Genomic DNA, 14,056 nt, shown 5'->3' on the forward strand with positions numbered 1-14,056 from the left:
GCTTCTCATCCAGCACCTCCAAGTCCTCCACAGGGTTGCTCTCGATCCATTCTCCGCCCAGCCCAGATTTGTGCTTAGGATTGCCCCAACCCATGTGCAGGACCTTGCACTTGGCCTTGTTGAACTTCACGAGGTTCACACAGGCCCACCTCTCCAGCCTGTCCAGGTCCCTCTGGATGGCATCCCTTCCCTCCAGCGTGTCAACTGCACCACACAGCTTGGTGTGATCAGCAAACTTGCTGAGAGTGCACTCAATCCCACTGTCCATGTGGCCAACAAAGATGTTAAACAGCACCGGTCCCAGTCCCAACCCTTGAGGAACACCACTCGTCTGTGTATCTGTCTATGAGCCTGTATATCTATCAGTGAGCTTAGGTAGTTCTGTGTTTTTTCAATAGATTTGCTCCTTCTTCAAGCTGTGAAACAGAAAGTATTAAAGTATATGATGGTCCCTCAACTAATTCGCCTCTTCTTGGACAAGTATGTAACGACACTGATGCAGTCCCAGTACTTCAATCATCTTCAGACAGTTTAACTTTTCTCATAAGAACAAACTCCGTGGCTTTCACACGAAACTTCTTTGTCTTCTATTACTTCTTTTCACCAGAAACAAGTAAGTCATTAAACACTATTTGAATTGCACCATTAAAAGAATTTAATTTAGGACTTCAGTTAGAGGCTATTAATAGAATTTTTTATTAGTCTCATTCAGTTCTTCAGTCCTTAGAGAATGGTGTGTGGGAAAATCAGTGAAAGGGAAGAGGTAGCAAAACAACAGGACACTTGCAGAAAGCCTAAAAAGTCAAATTTTACTCAGAAAAATGATTGCAGAGAAGGCATTACGGGACTCGACTTTTACTTACAGGCTTCTACTAAATTTACTCAGTTTGCAAATATTATGCTTTTATCCAGAAAGATAATAAGACCGTCTAGTCAGAACTCCTGGCGAGTACAGGTCACAGAAGTCAGTAAGGGTTTTCATTCAACAAGCTCCTTACTTTTTTTCACTGAAAAGGTAAGAACAGCTTGGACAAAATCAGTCTTAGCTTGCAACCAGTTCCTCTGCTTCTGCTGATCTGGGTGGCATGGTATTAAGCACTTAGAAGTTTCAATTTTACAGAGTAGTTACGACATCCTAGTTTATGCTGCTCCAGTGTTTAACTTTGCTGCTGAAAAATTGTACCCTATTTCTAGTCTACATTTGTCTTTCTGAGGTTTCCACTGACTTGATTTTATTTTGCCTTTGTCTATCAAGTAAAATCTCTCTAACTTGAAGATTCTGCACTTCCATATAGATAATGACCAAGGGCTCACAGATTTCTCTTAATTCTCAGGGTTTCTTTTAGTTGGCATAGCATCTTTATTACCAGTTTTTCAAAATGGCACCTAATTTGCTCCGAATGTAGATATAAGTAAATTGCTCACAATATCAAAGCTAACTCATCTACAACCATCTCAGAAGTCATTATATTGTGCCTCACAGATACACCACAGTGACAACAGCCTTCATTTTGTAATATCCGTCTGACCTGAAATTCTCTATAGAAGTTCTATCTTTAGTACCTGTAATCATTTCCAAAGGAATGCAAATCTAAAGAAACAAACCTGCTAGTTACGTAACTTTAGATCTTTAATTTATATCTTTATGGTTCATTATGTATACTATTATGTTACCAATATATCTACTGTTCTTTTCAGAAGTTGAAAATTGTGGAGGACAATTAACTGGTCCCAATGGGACATTTACGAGCCCCAACTACCCAGCACCTTACCCTGAATTTACATACTGTGTCTGGCACATACAAACAGAAAAAAACACCAAGATAAACTTACAGTTCCAGGATTTTTTGTGAGTAAATGCCCTAATGCTCTATTACCCTTTTTTCATTCTTTTCAAAGGCATTACTTTAAACGCAGGAAGCAGAACTGCTTTCAAGCTTTTAGAACATCTATACACTTTTAAAATAAATGGGCTCTGCTGACTCTTATGGTAAAGTAATTGTAATGTGTTCCACATCACTATACATTACACTATAGCTACTGCAGTGCCAGTCAGTGAAACGCAGAAAGCATTTTAGGTGACTAGCCATGAGGGGTAGGTCCATTTTAAGCTAGCCTGAATGATCTGAATTGAAATCCATCAGTATAAATACATAAGGAACATGTTTAAAACAAGCAAATATAGGGCAAAGTACCTCTTCCTTAGTATTGCTGGCCGTTGGGGAAAGAAGATAGTGTAGCACCGGCTTAAGTGCTTCCAAGTATAAATGCTAATGGATGCATTGGCATAAGGAAACCATGCTGGCACAGACCTCCCTGACCCCTATTGTTCTTTATCAGGGTTGGTCTCCTGTACGTAGTGGGCTGGTAGCCCTTTTTTGGCTTTCCTTGCATCAGTTGACACTGTGCATGGAGGAAAGTCTCAAGACCAAGGGAATTCAAAGGGCAGTATCTTCAAGAACATTTCTTGAGATATTCAGATTGTAGAATTCTGTATAGGAATTCAGTATGAAATATATAGGATTCTACAGGAAATCATTACCTTGACCACTGCCCTCTGAGATGATGAACTCTGCACAGTACGGTGTATGTTCTCGCAAGTCCTGGCCAGGGTCCATCTGCTGATTCAGGAACAGAGATGTTGTTCTGGAGGTACCCACCCACCACAGTACAACTAGTGCTTGTCATCAAGGGCAGTAAACACAGAGATAAGCTCTCACACGGACTGATAAAATGGTAAGAGCCTTCCTCTGGCGACATTCACAAGCGGTTTCAGAGACCTTCATAAGTCAATCTTACACTTTAAAAGCTCTTTATTGTAAGATGCATGATTATTTTTGTATATATCTATATATGTATTTGAATGTGTGGTTATTTTTAGCAAATAAGTAGCAATCAATATATATGCAGTACCAGAGCTATAAAAAATTAGCTGATCTGGCTCCTGTTGAAAGCAATAGCAAAATGTTTGTTATTTCAGTGGGAGCAGAATCACACTCCTAAGTATTTCTTGCCTTTAAGGGTTTTCCATGTTTTATTACAATGCCTATTTATGTGTTCTTTCAGTCTCCATTCTTTTATTTTAGTTGATGGGAATTCATCAGATAAAGTATCTGCACTGGATCCATTATAAGCAATATTCTCTATGCTTAGATTTCCCTTTTTTTTTTTTTTTCCCTCTTCCTACAGCCTGGAACTAGACCAAAACTGCCAGTTTGACTTCACAGCAGTCTATGATGGCCTCACCACTAACACTGGCTTAATAGGAAAAGTATGTGGTCGTGCTCAGCCCACATTCGAATCTTCTTCAAATGTTATGACAGTTGCGCTGTCTACAGACTACGCCAACTCCTACAGAGGATTTTCTGCTCGGTATACCAGTGCTCCGCTGCCAGGTCCTGTGGAGCCCAACAGTAAGTACACTTGCTACACAAATAGGAGGCTGTTTCTTATTCTCACATATGATTCTTCCCATATAAATATCAAAAAGAACTGATGGTTGATACTGAGGATTTAAGCCTTTTTATTTGTAGTCATTAACCCTCTTTACATACAAAAATCCCATATTAGTCTCACGTATGGAGCATAAGTTATTACCTGGCCCATCTACAAAAGAAAGCCTGTTTCACTTTTTGGTCCTTTTTCTGGCTGGCACCAGTGAAAATCTGAGTTTTCCCTTCTTTTGGACAAAGCAGGCATTGTTACCATCCTAGAGATGTAAAGACAAACTTTTTTTGACTGGTTAGTTTACCTGGTTTTGTTCGCTGAGATACTTGGGAAAATGGTCTGCACTGGTTAGTCAAACACGGTTTAGGTGTGTTGTAATTTCCTTTCCCCCAGAGCTGGACCATTTTCTTTATTCCATATGTTCCATATGTTTGCATGTCCATCTTCTCATTAACTGAGTTGAAAAGGGAGCCTCTAAAGCCTCAATGTCCGCCATAAATCAATTTCCTCACCCACTATTCTATACTAGGACTTTGATTCCTCTTCTGTTTTATAAAGGTTGCAATTCATTCTGTGTTACTGGGTTTAAAATCAAACTTTCAGCACGAGTTTTGTATGGTTTTGCTTATCTAACATTTTGGAAGTTGAGCGTGAAATTTTGTTCCGACTTCTGCATGACCTCAAATGCGCAGGAGCCATTTCAGACTGACAAATCAAGAACCATGCAACAGGTCCAAGGATCTAGACCAAGTGAGAAATGACTTGTGGTAACATTTTTTTATCTTTTTTTTTTTTTTAATTTCTCTTTCAATGGTAGTATTCCTCACGTGCTCTTCAGATACCATGAAAATCGTTCTGAGCAGGTCTTACGTGGCCTCCCTTGGTTATAATGAAACTGACCTACAGCTGAATGATCCATCTTGCCGTCCACTTGTAACAGATTCAGTGATCTTTTCCTTCCCGTTAGCCAGCTGTGGAACAATTAAAAAGGTAAGGGGGGGGGCGGGGGGAATAGTTACTTGAATAAGCTAACAATAGCTTGTGAATGGTAAGAGCTTGTAAAAGCAGTTTGTGAATAGCATGTGAATAAGCTGATTTACTTTCACTTAGCTCATCCCATTGCATGTTTCCAGTCTTGAAGCACAAAGAACGTTTTTCCTCTTTAAGAACCTGATGATCAACGAGCCTTTCAAAGGAAGTCCAGGAGAATCCACACAAATTAACCCCAAATGTTTCATTCCCTCTTCAACCCAGGTTATCAGAAGTAGCACAATGTTAGGTATGTAACTTAAACATTCTGTGCAAGCAATACGGCTGGCATTTATCCTGGAGTCACAAGGGAAGGGGAAAAACCCTAAGATGTGAAGATTCCCAAGAGCTAGGTCATAGCATTGTTTTGGCAAGGGTAACTGAAGTGTAGATTTGGTACTTTTCACACTCCATGCACTGTGCCTTAAACTTTTTGGGTTGGTTCAGTGTTTTGAAAAGACAGGAGGAGGGTTGACAACAGTTTTTGGCTGCAACCTGTTTCACATTTCAAAACCTGGGCAGCTTTGTAACTTTAGCACAATTGCTTTCAACTGTACCGCTCATACTTCATATGATTCCTTTTACAGGATGAAGGTCAGACCATCACTTACACCAATATCATATCTCTCTCTGCAACTGGCAACATTATCACCCGTCAAAAGAGCATAGAGATTATTGCAAAATGCAAAATGGAAAACAATTCAACCTTAGAAGTCATTTACATAACGAAAAATAATATAATCCAAAACACAACCGCTGTGGGAAGATACAATGTTAGCATGTCCTTCTATGATTCAGATTCATTCTCCAGGCCTGTATATGAGTCCCCATATTACGTAGACTTGAACCAACCTCTTTTTGTTCAAGCAAGTCTTCATTCCACTGACCCAAATCTTTTGGTGTTTGTTGATACCTGTATAGCATCTCCACAACCTGATTTTGGATCGCTGACGTATGACTTAATCAGAAGTGGGTAAGACTCTAAATTAATTTTATTACTGTCTCCTAATATGTGAGAAAATATAATCTAAATGTCAACTGTAGTTCTTTTATTTTTGTCTCTCTTCCACTTCTTTAGTGGACTGTGGTTGGAAGCTAGATTTCATAGAAATTTAAAGGCATTATATAAACAGAGCTAGGAAAAACAAGCACCATATTGCACTGGGGAGAGGAAAAAAAGCACCTCATTGTACACTCACATGTAAAAATAATACCCTAGTTAAATGCTGTAGTTACAGTCAACAGTACTTAGCAAGCATGACTATTGTACGTGGACTACTTTAACAGATCTGTAAATTTTGTCACAGCTGCAGTAAAGATGACACTGTGGTAACCTACCCACCACGTGAACACTATGGAAGATTCAAATTTAATGCCTTCAGGTTCCTGCGCAGCTTTCCATCAGTTTATCTCCAGTGCGATATTTTAATTTGTGACAGCAACAACACAAACTCTCGCTGTACTGAAGGCTGTATCTCCAGGCACAAAAGAGCTGTTTCTTCATACCTGTGGAAAACTAATACGGTAGCTGGTCCCATCCGCCTGAAAAGAGACCTCAGGTCTGCTGATCACTCAGGTAAGAGGAATACATAAATTAAGAATCCGATAAAGCTCTTTCTTGGTGCAAATCCATTACCTTCATTCCACTAATGTAGTAAGTGGATTACACTAGTTCAAAACTAACATGGCATCAGAGCAACAGGTTCAACAAAGTTTGTGGTTTGTGAGATCGTGGAAGTAGTTTTCAGACTGACAGACTGATGGCCTTTTGGATTAAGGTGTGCTCTTTGAAGTAGAATAAAAAGCATTCACTCCCAGTTACAGAAGCAGTGTACGTAGGGTCTATGCATTCAGAAAGGGTTATGAATGGCAAGAGAAGATTTCAGATTTTCAAACGTGACATCTTTTGATGAAGCATACATAGGGACCAAGGCTCATTTCTCAAGCCACAGGCTACATTCCCAATCATGAAGTCATGCTGTGTTATAACCTGTGTATCTTCTAACAGTCCACTCAATTTCACTCAGTTTTATTTGTGGGTACTACAAAAAAAAGCTATGCCAGATGATAAACATAGATGACTTACTCCATGCTGTGTTAAATCCTCCTGCTATATGTATTGCCTATTAGAACAAAAATATGAAGAGGACAGCCACTGGAACAAAATCAAAAGCACCATGCTTTTAAATTAGAGCTGCAAAGCTGCTCATAAGACAACTAAGTTTTAGTGCCCCAATCTGACATATTCTTCAGCACAATTTGCAGTCTGCTCTACAGTGGTCTAGATGAGTATTGAGACTTAGTGTAGACTACAAAATATGGAAAAGCTGTTTTAAAAAGCTTGTACTGTTACTCCCACTATGCTCACTGCTCCTTTATTGAGCCCAAAGCTTCACCTGAGAAAAGTACATTGTGCCACATGCTCTCAGGTGTCAGATCTCAGAAATATTTAGAATTTATCATGCTCTTAATACTAATAAGCCTATTTTCTTCTTTAATTATTAACCTCTCTGAACTCTAGCAGCACTTTAAACATGTTCCCATTTATTTCAATAGTAAGATTTTGCATCCATATGCTATAAACTGGACCCATCTATAATGTGAAAAGCATTCATGTGCAAATAGATCACACTCAAAGTATTACAAAGCATAGATTACTTCTCACTGTATCACAAGTTTTAGCGAGGACCAGCCAGGAAACCATTAGAAGGCACAGGGTTAGAATGATGAGTTTCTTTTTTGCCCAGCTTTGCTTCAGGAATGTCTCCCATCTATCCAGTTCTAAAGATAATGACAGCACTGTGTGGCCGAAACTTGGCTGCAGCAATACCAGATAATTTGTTAACAGCATCACAGAATCGATTTGGTTGAAAGAGACCTCTGGGATCATCGAGTCCAACCTTTGCCCCAACACCACCGTGTCAGCTAGACCATGGCACCAGAGTGCCACGTCCAGGCTTCTCTTAAACACCTCCAGGGATGGGGACTCCACCACCTCCCTGGGCAGCCCATTTCAATGCCAAACGACCCTTTCTGTGAAGAAATGCCTCCTCATTTCTAGCCTGAACTTCCCCTGGTGCAGTTTCAGACCATGCCCTCTTGATCTCTCACTGGTTACTTGGGAGAAGAGACTGACTCCTCACCTCGCTACAACCTCCTCTCAGGTCGTTGTAGAGAGCGATCAGGTCTCCCCTCAGCCTCCTCTTCTCCAAGCTAAACAACCCCAGTAACATCGTTAACATCGTGATGTTCTTCTGCACAACTGTTTTAATACAAATTTTTACAATTCTTCAGTGCTACAGATTCAGAATTTGCAATTTGTGTGGGTCAACTCCTTAGAATCAAAATATCTGAAAAAATGCTTATTTAATTTCCATTGAAATGACATGGTATTCAAAACTTTAAACAGCCCACTTTAATTTTTTCTCTACACAGAATCCCTCACTAAAGCAGATGCTGAAGAAACCTCAAATCTGCAACAATACAGCTTCTACAGTCTTTCATTTGTGGTTTTAATTTCAAATATTATCATTGTGGTAGCTGTGACAGTAAAATACCACAAACGCCAAGCAGCATACGGTTACCAAAAAATCCAGAGTTCATATTAACTACTTCAGGATATTCTGAATTTCTGTCAACTTCTATTCAGATTTGTCACCCAAAGAGGGGAGAGAGGGGAAAAAACCACAAACAATAAACCAACTAAAAATTAATAAACAGCCTTGGAACACAACACTTGGAAACATATTTCAACTTTTTTTGCAATCAAAAAGAACCTCAACCTAGTATTCTATCTTACATCACTGAGTTGAAAATGGATCTGTCTACTTCAGAGTGTTTCTTGGAAAGCATCTAAAAAACTAACTTTACAGGCGTAAAGTGACTTGTAAAGTACAAGATAATTCAGGTCCTTTTCTCTTAAAAGAAAAAGTTCTCTTTTCATCTTTTCAAATCACTTTGAAACTGCATCTGGCATGAGAAAAGCTGAGACACAACTGTGAGATGTCTGTTCAAAGCAAACTACCTTCTCTTCAAACTCTGCTCCTGTGGGTTGCTACCTTCAAGATCCGACAGTCTTCAAAGGACATCAGTTTTCCTGGAGAAGAAAATATTAGGTAGACTAGATAAAGATACTGGATTGTACGTGCTTATGCTGCTTGCTGAGTCAACAACTGCTTCCCCATCAACAGCTTTTGCTCAATGCTTTTTAATACACCCAATACAAGCAACATCTGCATGTCCAGCTTAGGAGTTTACCATTAAGTCCCTATACAGTTCAAGTTAAACAGTGCACCCCAAAATTCAAAGAGCAATAAACAGAACGAAGTATGAAGCTTGACCTTCCACAAAAGAAGGACTTTAAGTCACATTTCTGCCTCCCCAAATGACAGCAGAACTGATTGCAACAGGTTAAAGTAAATATGATGCAACAAGGTTACTCCTCTGTACTAAGGTTGGCAAAATGCAGCAGATCCTACCTACCCCAGCACGTTCCATCTGGCAATGAAGTTCCCTTCAGAGGAACCACAAATGAAGTACTTGCATTTCTTCAGATAGCGAAACATGGATTAAATACAAGTCTGTGTTCATTTCAGTTGCTCCTGCATGGCTCAATTGATTTAGAATGGAAAAAGCATAATGACAGTCTTGTTTTAGGTATCACTTAAGGAGCCTAGGTTTCCAACTTATGTGCCTTCACAGCCAGCAAGGCTTTCCAAAAACCCACGCTGGGGTTCAATTCAGCCTTTCTCCTTAAACCTGACTCCTTCAACAGTCTAAGTTAGGCAATGCCATTACTACCGTTCCTCTTACAGATGGATTAACAAACATCTTCAACAGGAGTGCCATTAAAATAAACCAAAAGCACAAAGAAACTACATTCTGTTCTACTGGTAACACGTTACACATCAAAAACCAAGACAACAAAAAAGTGAACTGATTACATTACAGGTAAAAAGATAAGCTTAACTCAGTTTATTTAGTGTACTTCTGCACTGTTCAAAGCGAAACTGGGAAATTGTGTTTCATACAGCTTTTAGCAATGCTCTTTAAATAAATAAGCCACAAAGGGCATACAAAATTCTTATATTTAGGAAAAAATACACATTCTTAAGATCTTTCATAAAACTAACAACTGTGTACAATAGCGCATAGAGTTACAGTAACAAAATGCAAGTCAACACCACTGACATTCTTTACAGTTATAACTCCATAAATACTAAGCTTTGTAAAGTATAATTGCCCTTAAAGTACTTATGTTGAAGTCCTATATCTATATAAATCTATCTCTCTCCATTAGAGAGCCCTTCGTTAGAATCACAGTGCACTTGTGAAATTTTGTTTGGCTTTGAGTTCTGAACCAAGTCCATTAAGAGAACCATTTTATTATCTATATGTGTCTGAAGAGCCTGGATTTGGTGATCAATATAGTCCATTAGTTTTTTCTCCATCAGATCCATATTTTTTGAGATGATCTTTTCCAAATAGGAGCAAATAGGCTGTTGCTCTACTCTGTGAAAAGAGCAAATATAAGAGTAAGTATAACCTATTTCTTCATGACAAGGGGCGTGATAGAGATCTGGGCACTTGAATTTCTTTTAAATGTAAAAATCTTATTTATTAGACGATAGACTTTGGAAGGTATTAGGGTTTTAGCACAAGTAAAATACCTTGCCAGCTTCCCGCATTTTAAATCTCAATTTTTTTATAAGCATACTAGGGTCTATAGTCATCTTCTTTTAACCTTATTTTTTCAAAGGCTCAATTATGCATTAGACAGCTTAATTACGTGTAACAAAATCCACACAACTCAACAGTATACACAGAGTCCAAATTCTGTCAGTATGGCAGACTTTATTCTTCTCATCTAAAGCGTTTCAAGAGTTTTACAAACTCTGCAATTCTTTATTTTTGTATCTGCATTCTTTAAAAATACTGCACTTTCCCAGGAGCTGGAGATATTCAGGCTCTGTTAGAACCCTGACTGCTACACAACATCTCACCATTTCCACTATTGTTGCTGAGGTATCAAACTGGGTGTACCACTACTACCATGAAGTCTGCACTGTAAATGCCAACGGATGAGGGACAGGAAAGATCAGTGGGATGAGATACACTAAGTACAGCAGAAAGATTGTGGCACATAGCATGAAAAGAGGAAGACGTAAGAATTTAGGAGGTAGAAGTAGTCAAAATGAAAACGTAGTAACAGACAAGAAAGACAAACTAGATGTATGTGAAATTGCAGAAAGACTTTCTTTTTTTAAATCATAAAAGGTGAAATGGAGGCAAAATATATGAACAGTTTAGTAACAACAAATGATGTTGTGATTTCTTCTGAAAACACTCCTATATTCAAGCAGCTAATCTGAGAAATTTATTGTAATGTTCAACACAACACAGCCTTCAAAACCACATATTTTAAGACTCACTATTGCTGTTAATGAGAATAAAATGCTTACAGTATGTATTTTATTCTTTAAACTTGTCAATAAATACAGTCAAACTGCTGCACTGGTAAGTGTACCAAACTTAACTTACCCAACACATTGAATGCCTTCCTCTTTAGTCACTGCATTTTTACCAAAACGCCTATCGCCATCTTTTAGCCGAAGATGATTCACCTGACTGCACAGGTTTTGAAGAAAAGGAAGAAGCACCTGTGGGTTAGCTACATTTGGGGTTTCGCTTGCTTGTTCCTGCATATGCAAAGTTTCCACGACTTTAAAATAATTTCTGAGGTCAACTGTATTTTGCTGGGTAGTCAGTCTTTCAGAATCGAAAGTATTCCCTCTTTCAGGTACCTGTGTGTTCAGATCACGACTTATTTTTAAGTCTTCATATACTGCTTCACTTTTTAAACGATTTTTAACAGGCAAAGGTTCACTGGCTGATTCATCTAGTGATGTCTGAACAGCTGCACTGCACAATCCATCTACTGCATGGTCACCTCCAAAGTCTGAGTTTTTCCCAAAGAACCAATTCAGTTTGTCTCCAAGAGGTAAACTGTTCTGATGGGAAGAAAAACAATATGATTAATATTTAAGTATTAAAATATACTGGAAATTACACAATAACAACAGCACTTCATAACTCAGCATTCTACTAGTACAACGTAAAGATTTTAAAAGGAGCTCTGAATTATATTTTTAGGGAAAAGCACAGGAAAAGATTTTCCCTGTACACATTATGTGTCAATTATCTTGTCAGTCTCTAAGTAACAAAACAGTTTTACTGACTTCCATTTTTACCATGCTATGTCCCCAAAACTGAACATTGTTAACATCAGATGGATTCATGATTCTGTTGAAATAGCCTGCTTTGCAGGATTAGCATCTAAATCAAATAAATGCTCTGTAAGAGCATGTTCCCTTTAGCTGAAGGTGAGATGCTTTTAATAATCATAAAGGACATAAACCAGCTCATCCACCTACACCTCCAAACATTACAGGGAACATGCCCACCATCCTTGACAAGCAGTGACAATGGAAATAAACAAAAAGGAGAGCAGGGTGGCAGCGAAGTTCAATATTATGATGATACGGAGTCCTTAACTCTGGGCTTGGTGCAGGCACAGTGATTCCTTCAGTACACAATCTTTATTCATTGCACTCATTTAAGGGTGGCAGCAGCTACACCAGAATTAAAATAGCAGAAACTGTGGGTTAAAAAAAAAAATAAAATCTTTTTCACCAAATCAGTTTAGAACATGCTAAACTGTTACAGAAGGTAAGGTGACAAACCAGTACTATTTATATTTATGGAAAAGCACAGTGACTTACCTTCTGCTGACATCTGACCATGTCCATGAGCTGCTGAGCCCCTGGAGACAACTTAGACCCCATAGATTCCATTATAGTTTGCACTCTGTCTAGATCTATGCTTAAGCCTACTGAAGGAAAATCAGTTGCTAGTTTTGCAGACACTTTTTTCACTTGTACAATTATTTTACTGATGAGTAGTCTTTGTTTCTCACCAATGGAGAGCAGCTATTGCAAGAAGGAAAAAATATTTTGGTTAGGAAAAAACAGTTTCACACTTTCTCTGTATGTATAGGACAATGAATTATTCTTTGAGTTTTGGGAAAAACAATGCTGAACTCTTTTCCACAGAAATTTAGCCGATTTCTCCTTGCTATTGCTCTTTGGAAAATTCTGACTGGAACAGAAGTGCCTGCATGACCCAAAGATAAATCAGATCTTGATTTTCTAAGCACTTAAGAGCAGGGGCCATGCAGATTTTCATAAGGTTATTTAACTGCATCAGAGCTAACAGTTCTAATTACATAGCAACTCTTAATTATCCACAGTTTATCTGGTTTATGCAGTTTTTTTCCTCTAAGACTGTATTCTCTCTCTCTCATATAGATGTTAGGTCTTCATAAAAAGAAAACTGTGATGCAAATTTAAAAGAACTCTGCTATTAAGATGAAGTACCATCTAACTGATTTTTAAGTGATTATATGAAGTGATGAAGTGTATAAAAACAATAATTTGACTAAGAGTAAAGCAATTTAGTCAATTAAGTGATTAAAAAGACAAAGAAAAATAAAATCATTCTGTTCAACTCCCTACCTTAATTCTGCAGGAGGCTGCAGGGCATTCGAACTTGAGGTACTTTTTGTATAAAGTAACCTTTTCAGTTTCGCTAGAAAAATAAAACAAATGAGCTATGACATGACTATATAAAGTACTTTTTTCTTTAGTAGAAATACTCTGTATCGGTAAATATTTGGATAAGAACCAAGACTGACTGGAACGTATTTCTAATGTGCTATAGTAGTTTTAAAGCTTATATGCAACTTGTATTGAATTTCATTTGATACATATGTAAAAAAGATTTGTATGCGTATGTACATTATCTACTAGAGAAGTTTTTGGGGTTCAGTATGTTATTCACACATCTTCCCTGAGGCTCTGAGTTGGTTGTTTTTATTTAGCTAATGAAGCAGCAGATGTGCCATGTAATGACTTAAATGCAAAAGAGAAGACATTGATTTAATTCCCCTGGCAAAGCATAGAAGGAAGTACTGAAGGGGAAAACAAATCCTTTTTTTGTTTTCTCTCTCATTCTTAAAAGTGTGAGATGACTACGTATCAATGAGAGAAGAGATCTTTTTGGTAAAGATTAGCTAAAAGAGATCTGCTGAAGAGAGAAGCAACTCTGTTGTTCAGAAAGATTAAACCATACAGAAAAGTTGCACCTGTCCTAACTCCTTCTGTAGTCTTACACAACAGAATTTCAGAGCAGCGCTTTATAACTTACTGAACTAAACGTTCAAATAATTACAGATGAACAAAAAGGTAACTAGCATAACTACAGCCTTCTGTCTTTATCAAAGAGGTAGCATCTGTACAAGCCACCAGTAACTGTGAGGAGTACACCAGGGTTATCCCAGGCGACTGCAGTGCCTATGCCCATTCATCAGTTTTGCACAGATTTTCAAGAAGGACCAAACCGGGCGGCTTTCGTGGCGCAGACATCGGGTCTTTACTAACACGAGTACCTTCCAGGTACACAGGCAGAGAACGACGTTGCCAGTAAGAAAAGGGCCAGGCGGTGTTAGGGACCCAGGAGCAAT

At 38.4% G+C, this 14,056-nt stretch overlaps 2 protein-coding genes across 2 annotated transcripts; one reads left to right on the forward strand and one right to left on the reverse strand.

The window, feature by feature from the left end:
* Positions 1–398: 398 nt before the first annotated feature.
* Positions 399–7,347, forward strand: CUZD1 (CUB and zona pellucida-like domains 1; the record flags this gene model as incomplete). The annotated part of the gene is made up of 7 exons (XM_009704719.1): positions 399–613; positions 1,699–1,849; positions 3,190–3,413; positions 4,265–4,437; positions 5,064–5,449; positions 5,784–6,052; positions 7,235–7,347. Coding segments are annotated over 7 exons (1,531 nt in total), but the record flags the coding sequence as incomplete, so codon positions are not given.
* Positions 7,348–9,758: 2,411 nt separating this feature from the next.
* LOC104155383 (chromosome unknown open reading frame, human C10orf88) lies at positions 9,759–13,122 on the reverse strand (the record flags this gene model as incomplete). Its single annotated transcript, XM_009704720.1, has 5 exons — positions 9,759–9,987; positions 11,017–11,486; positions 12,258–12,364; positions 12,452–12,464; positions 13,050–13,122. Coding segments are annotated over 5 exons (892 nt in total), but the record flags the coding sequence as incomplete, so codon positions are not given.
* Positions 13,123–14,056: the final 934 nt, after the last annotated feature.

Source organism: Cariama cristata, unplaced genomic scaffold (genome assembly GCF_000690535.1).
Source record: "Cariama cristata isolate BGI_N322 unplaced genomic scaffold, ASM69053v1 scaffold6567, whole genome shotgun sequence".
In the NCBI taxonomy this organism is placed as follows: domain Eukaryota; kingdom Metazoa; phylum Chordata; class Aves; order Cariamiformes; family Cariamidae; genus Cariama; species Cariama cristata.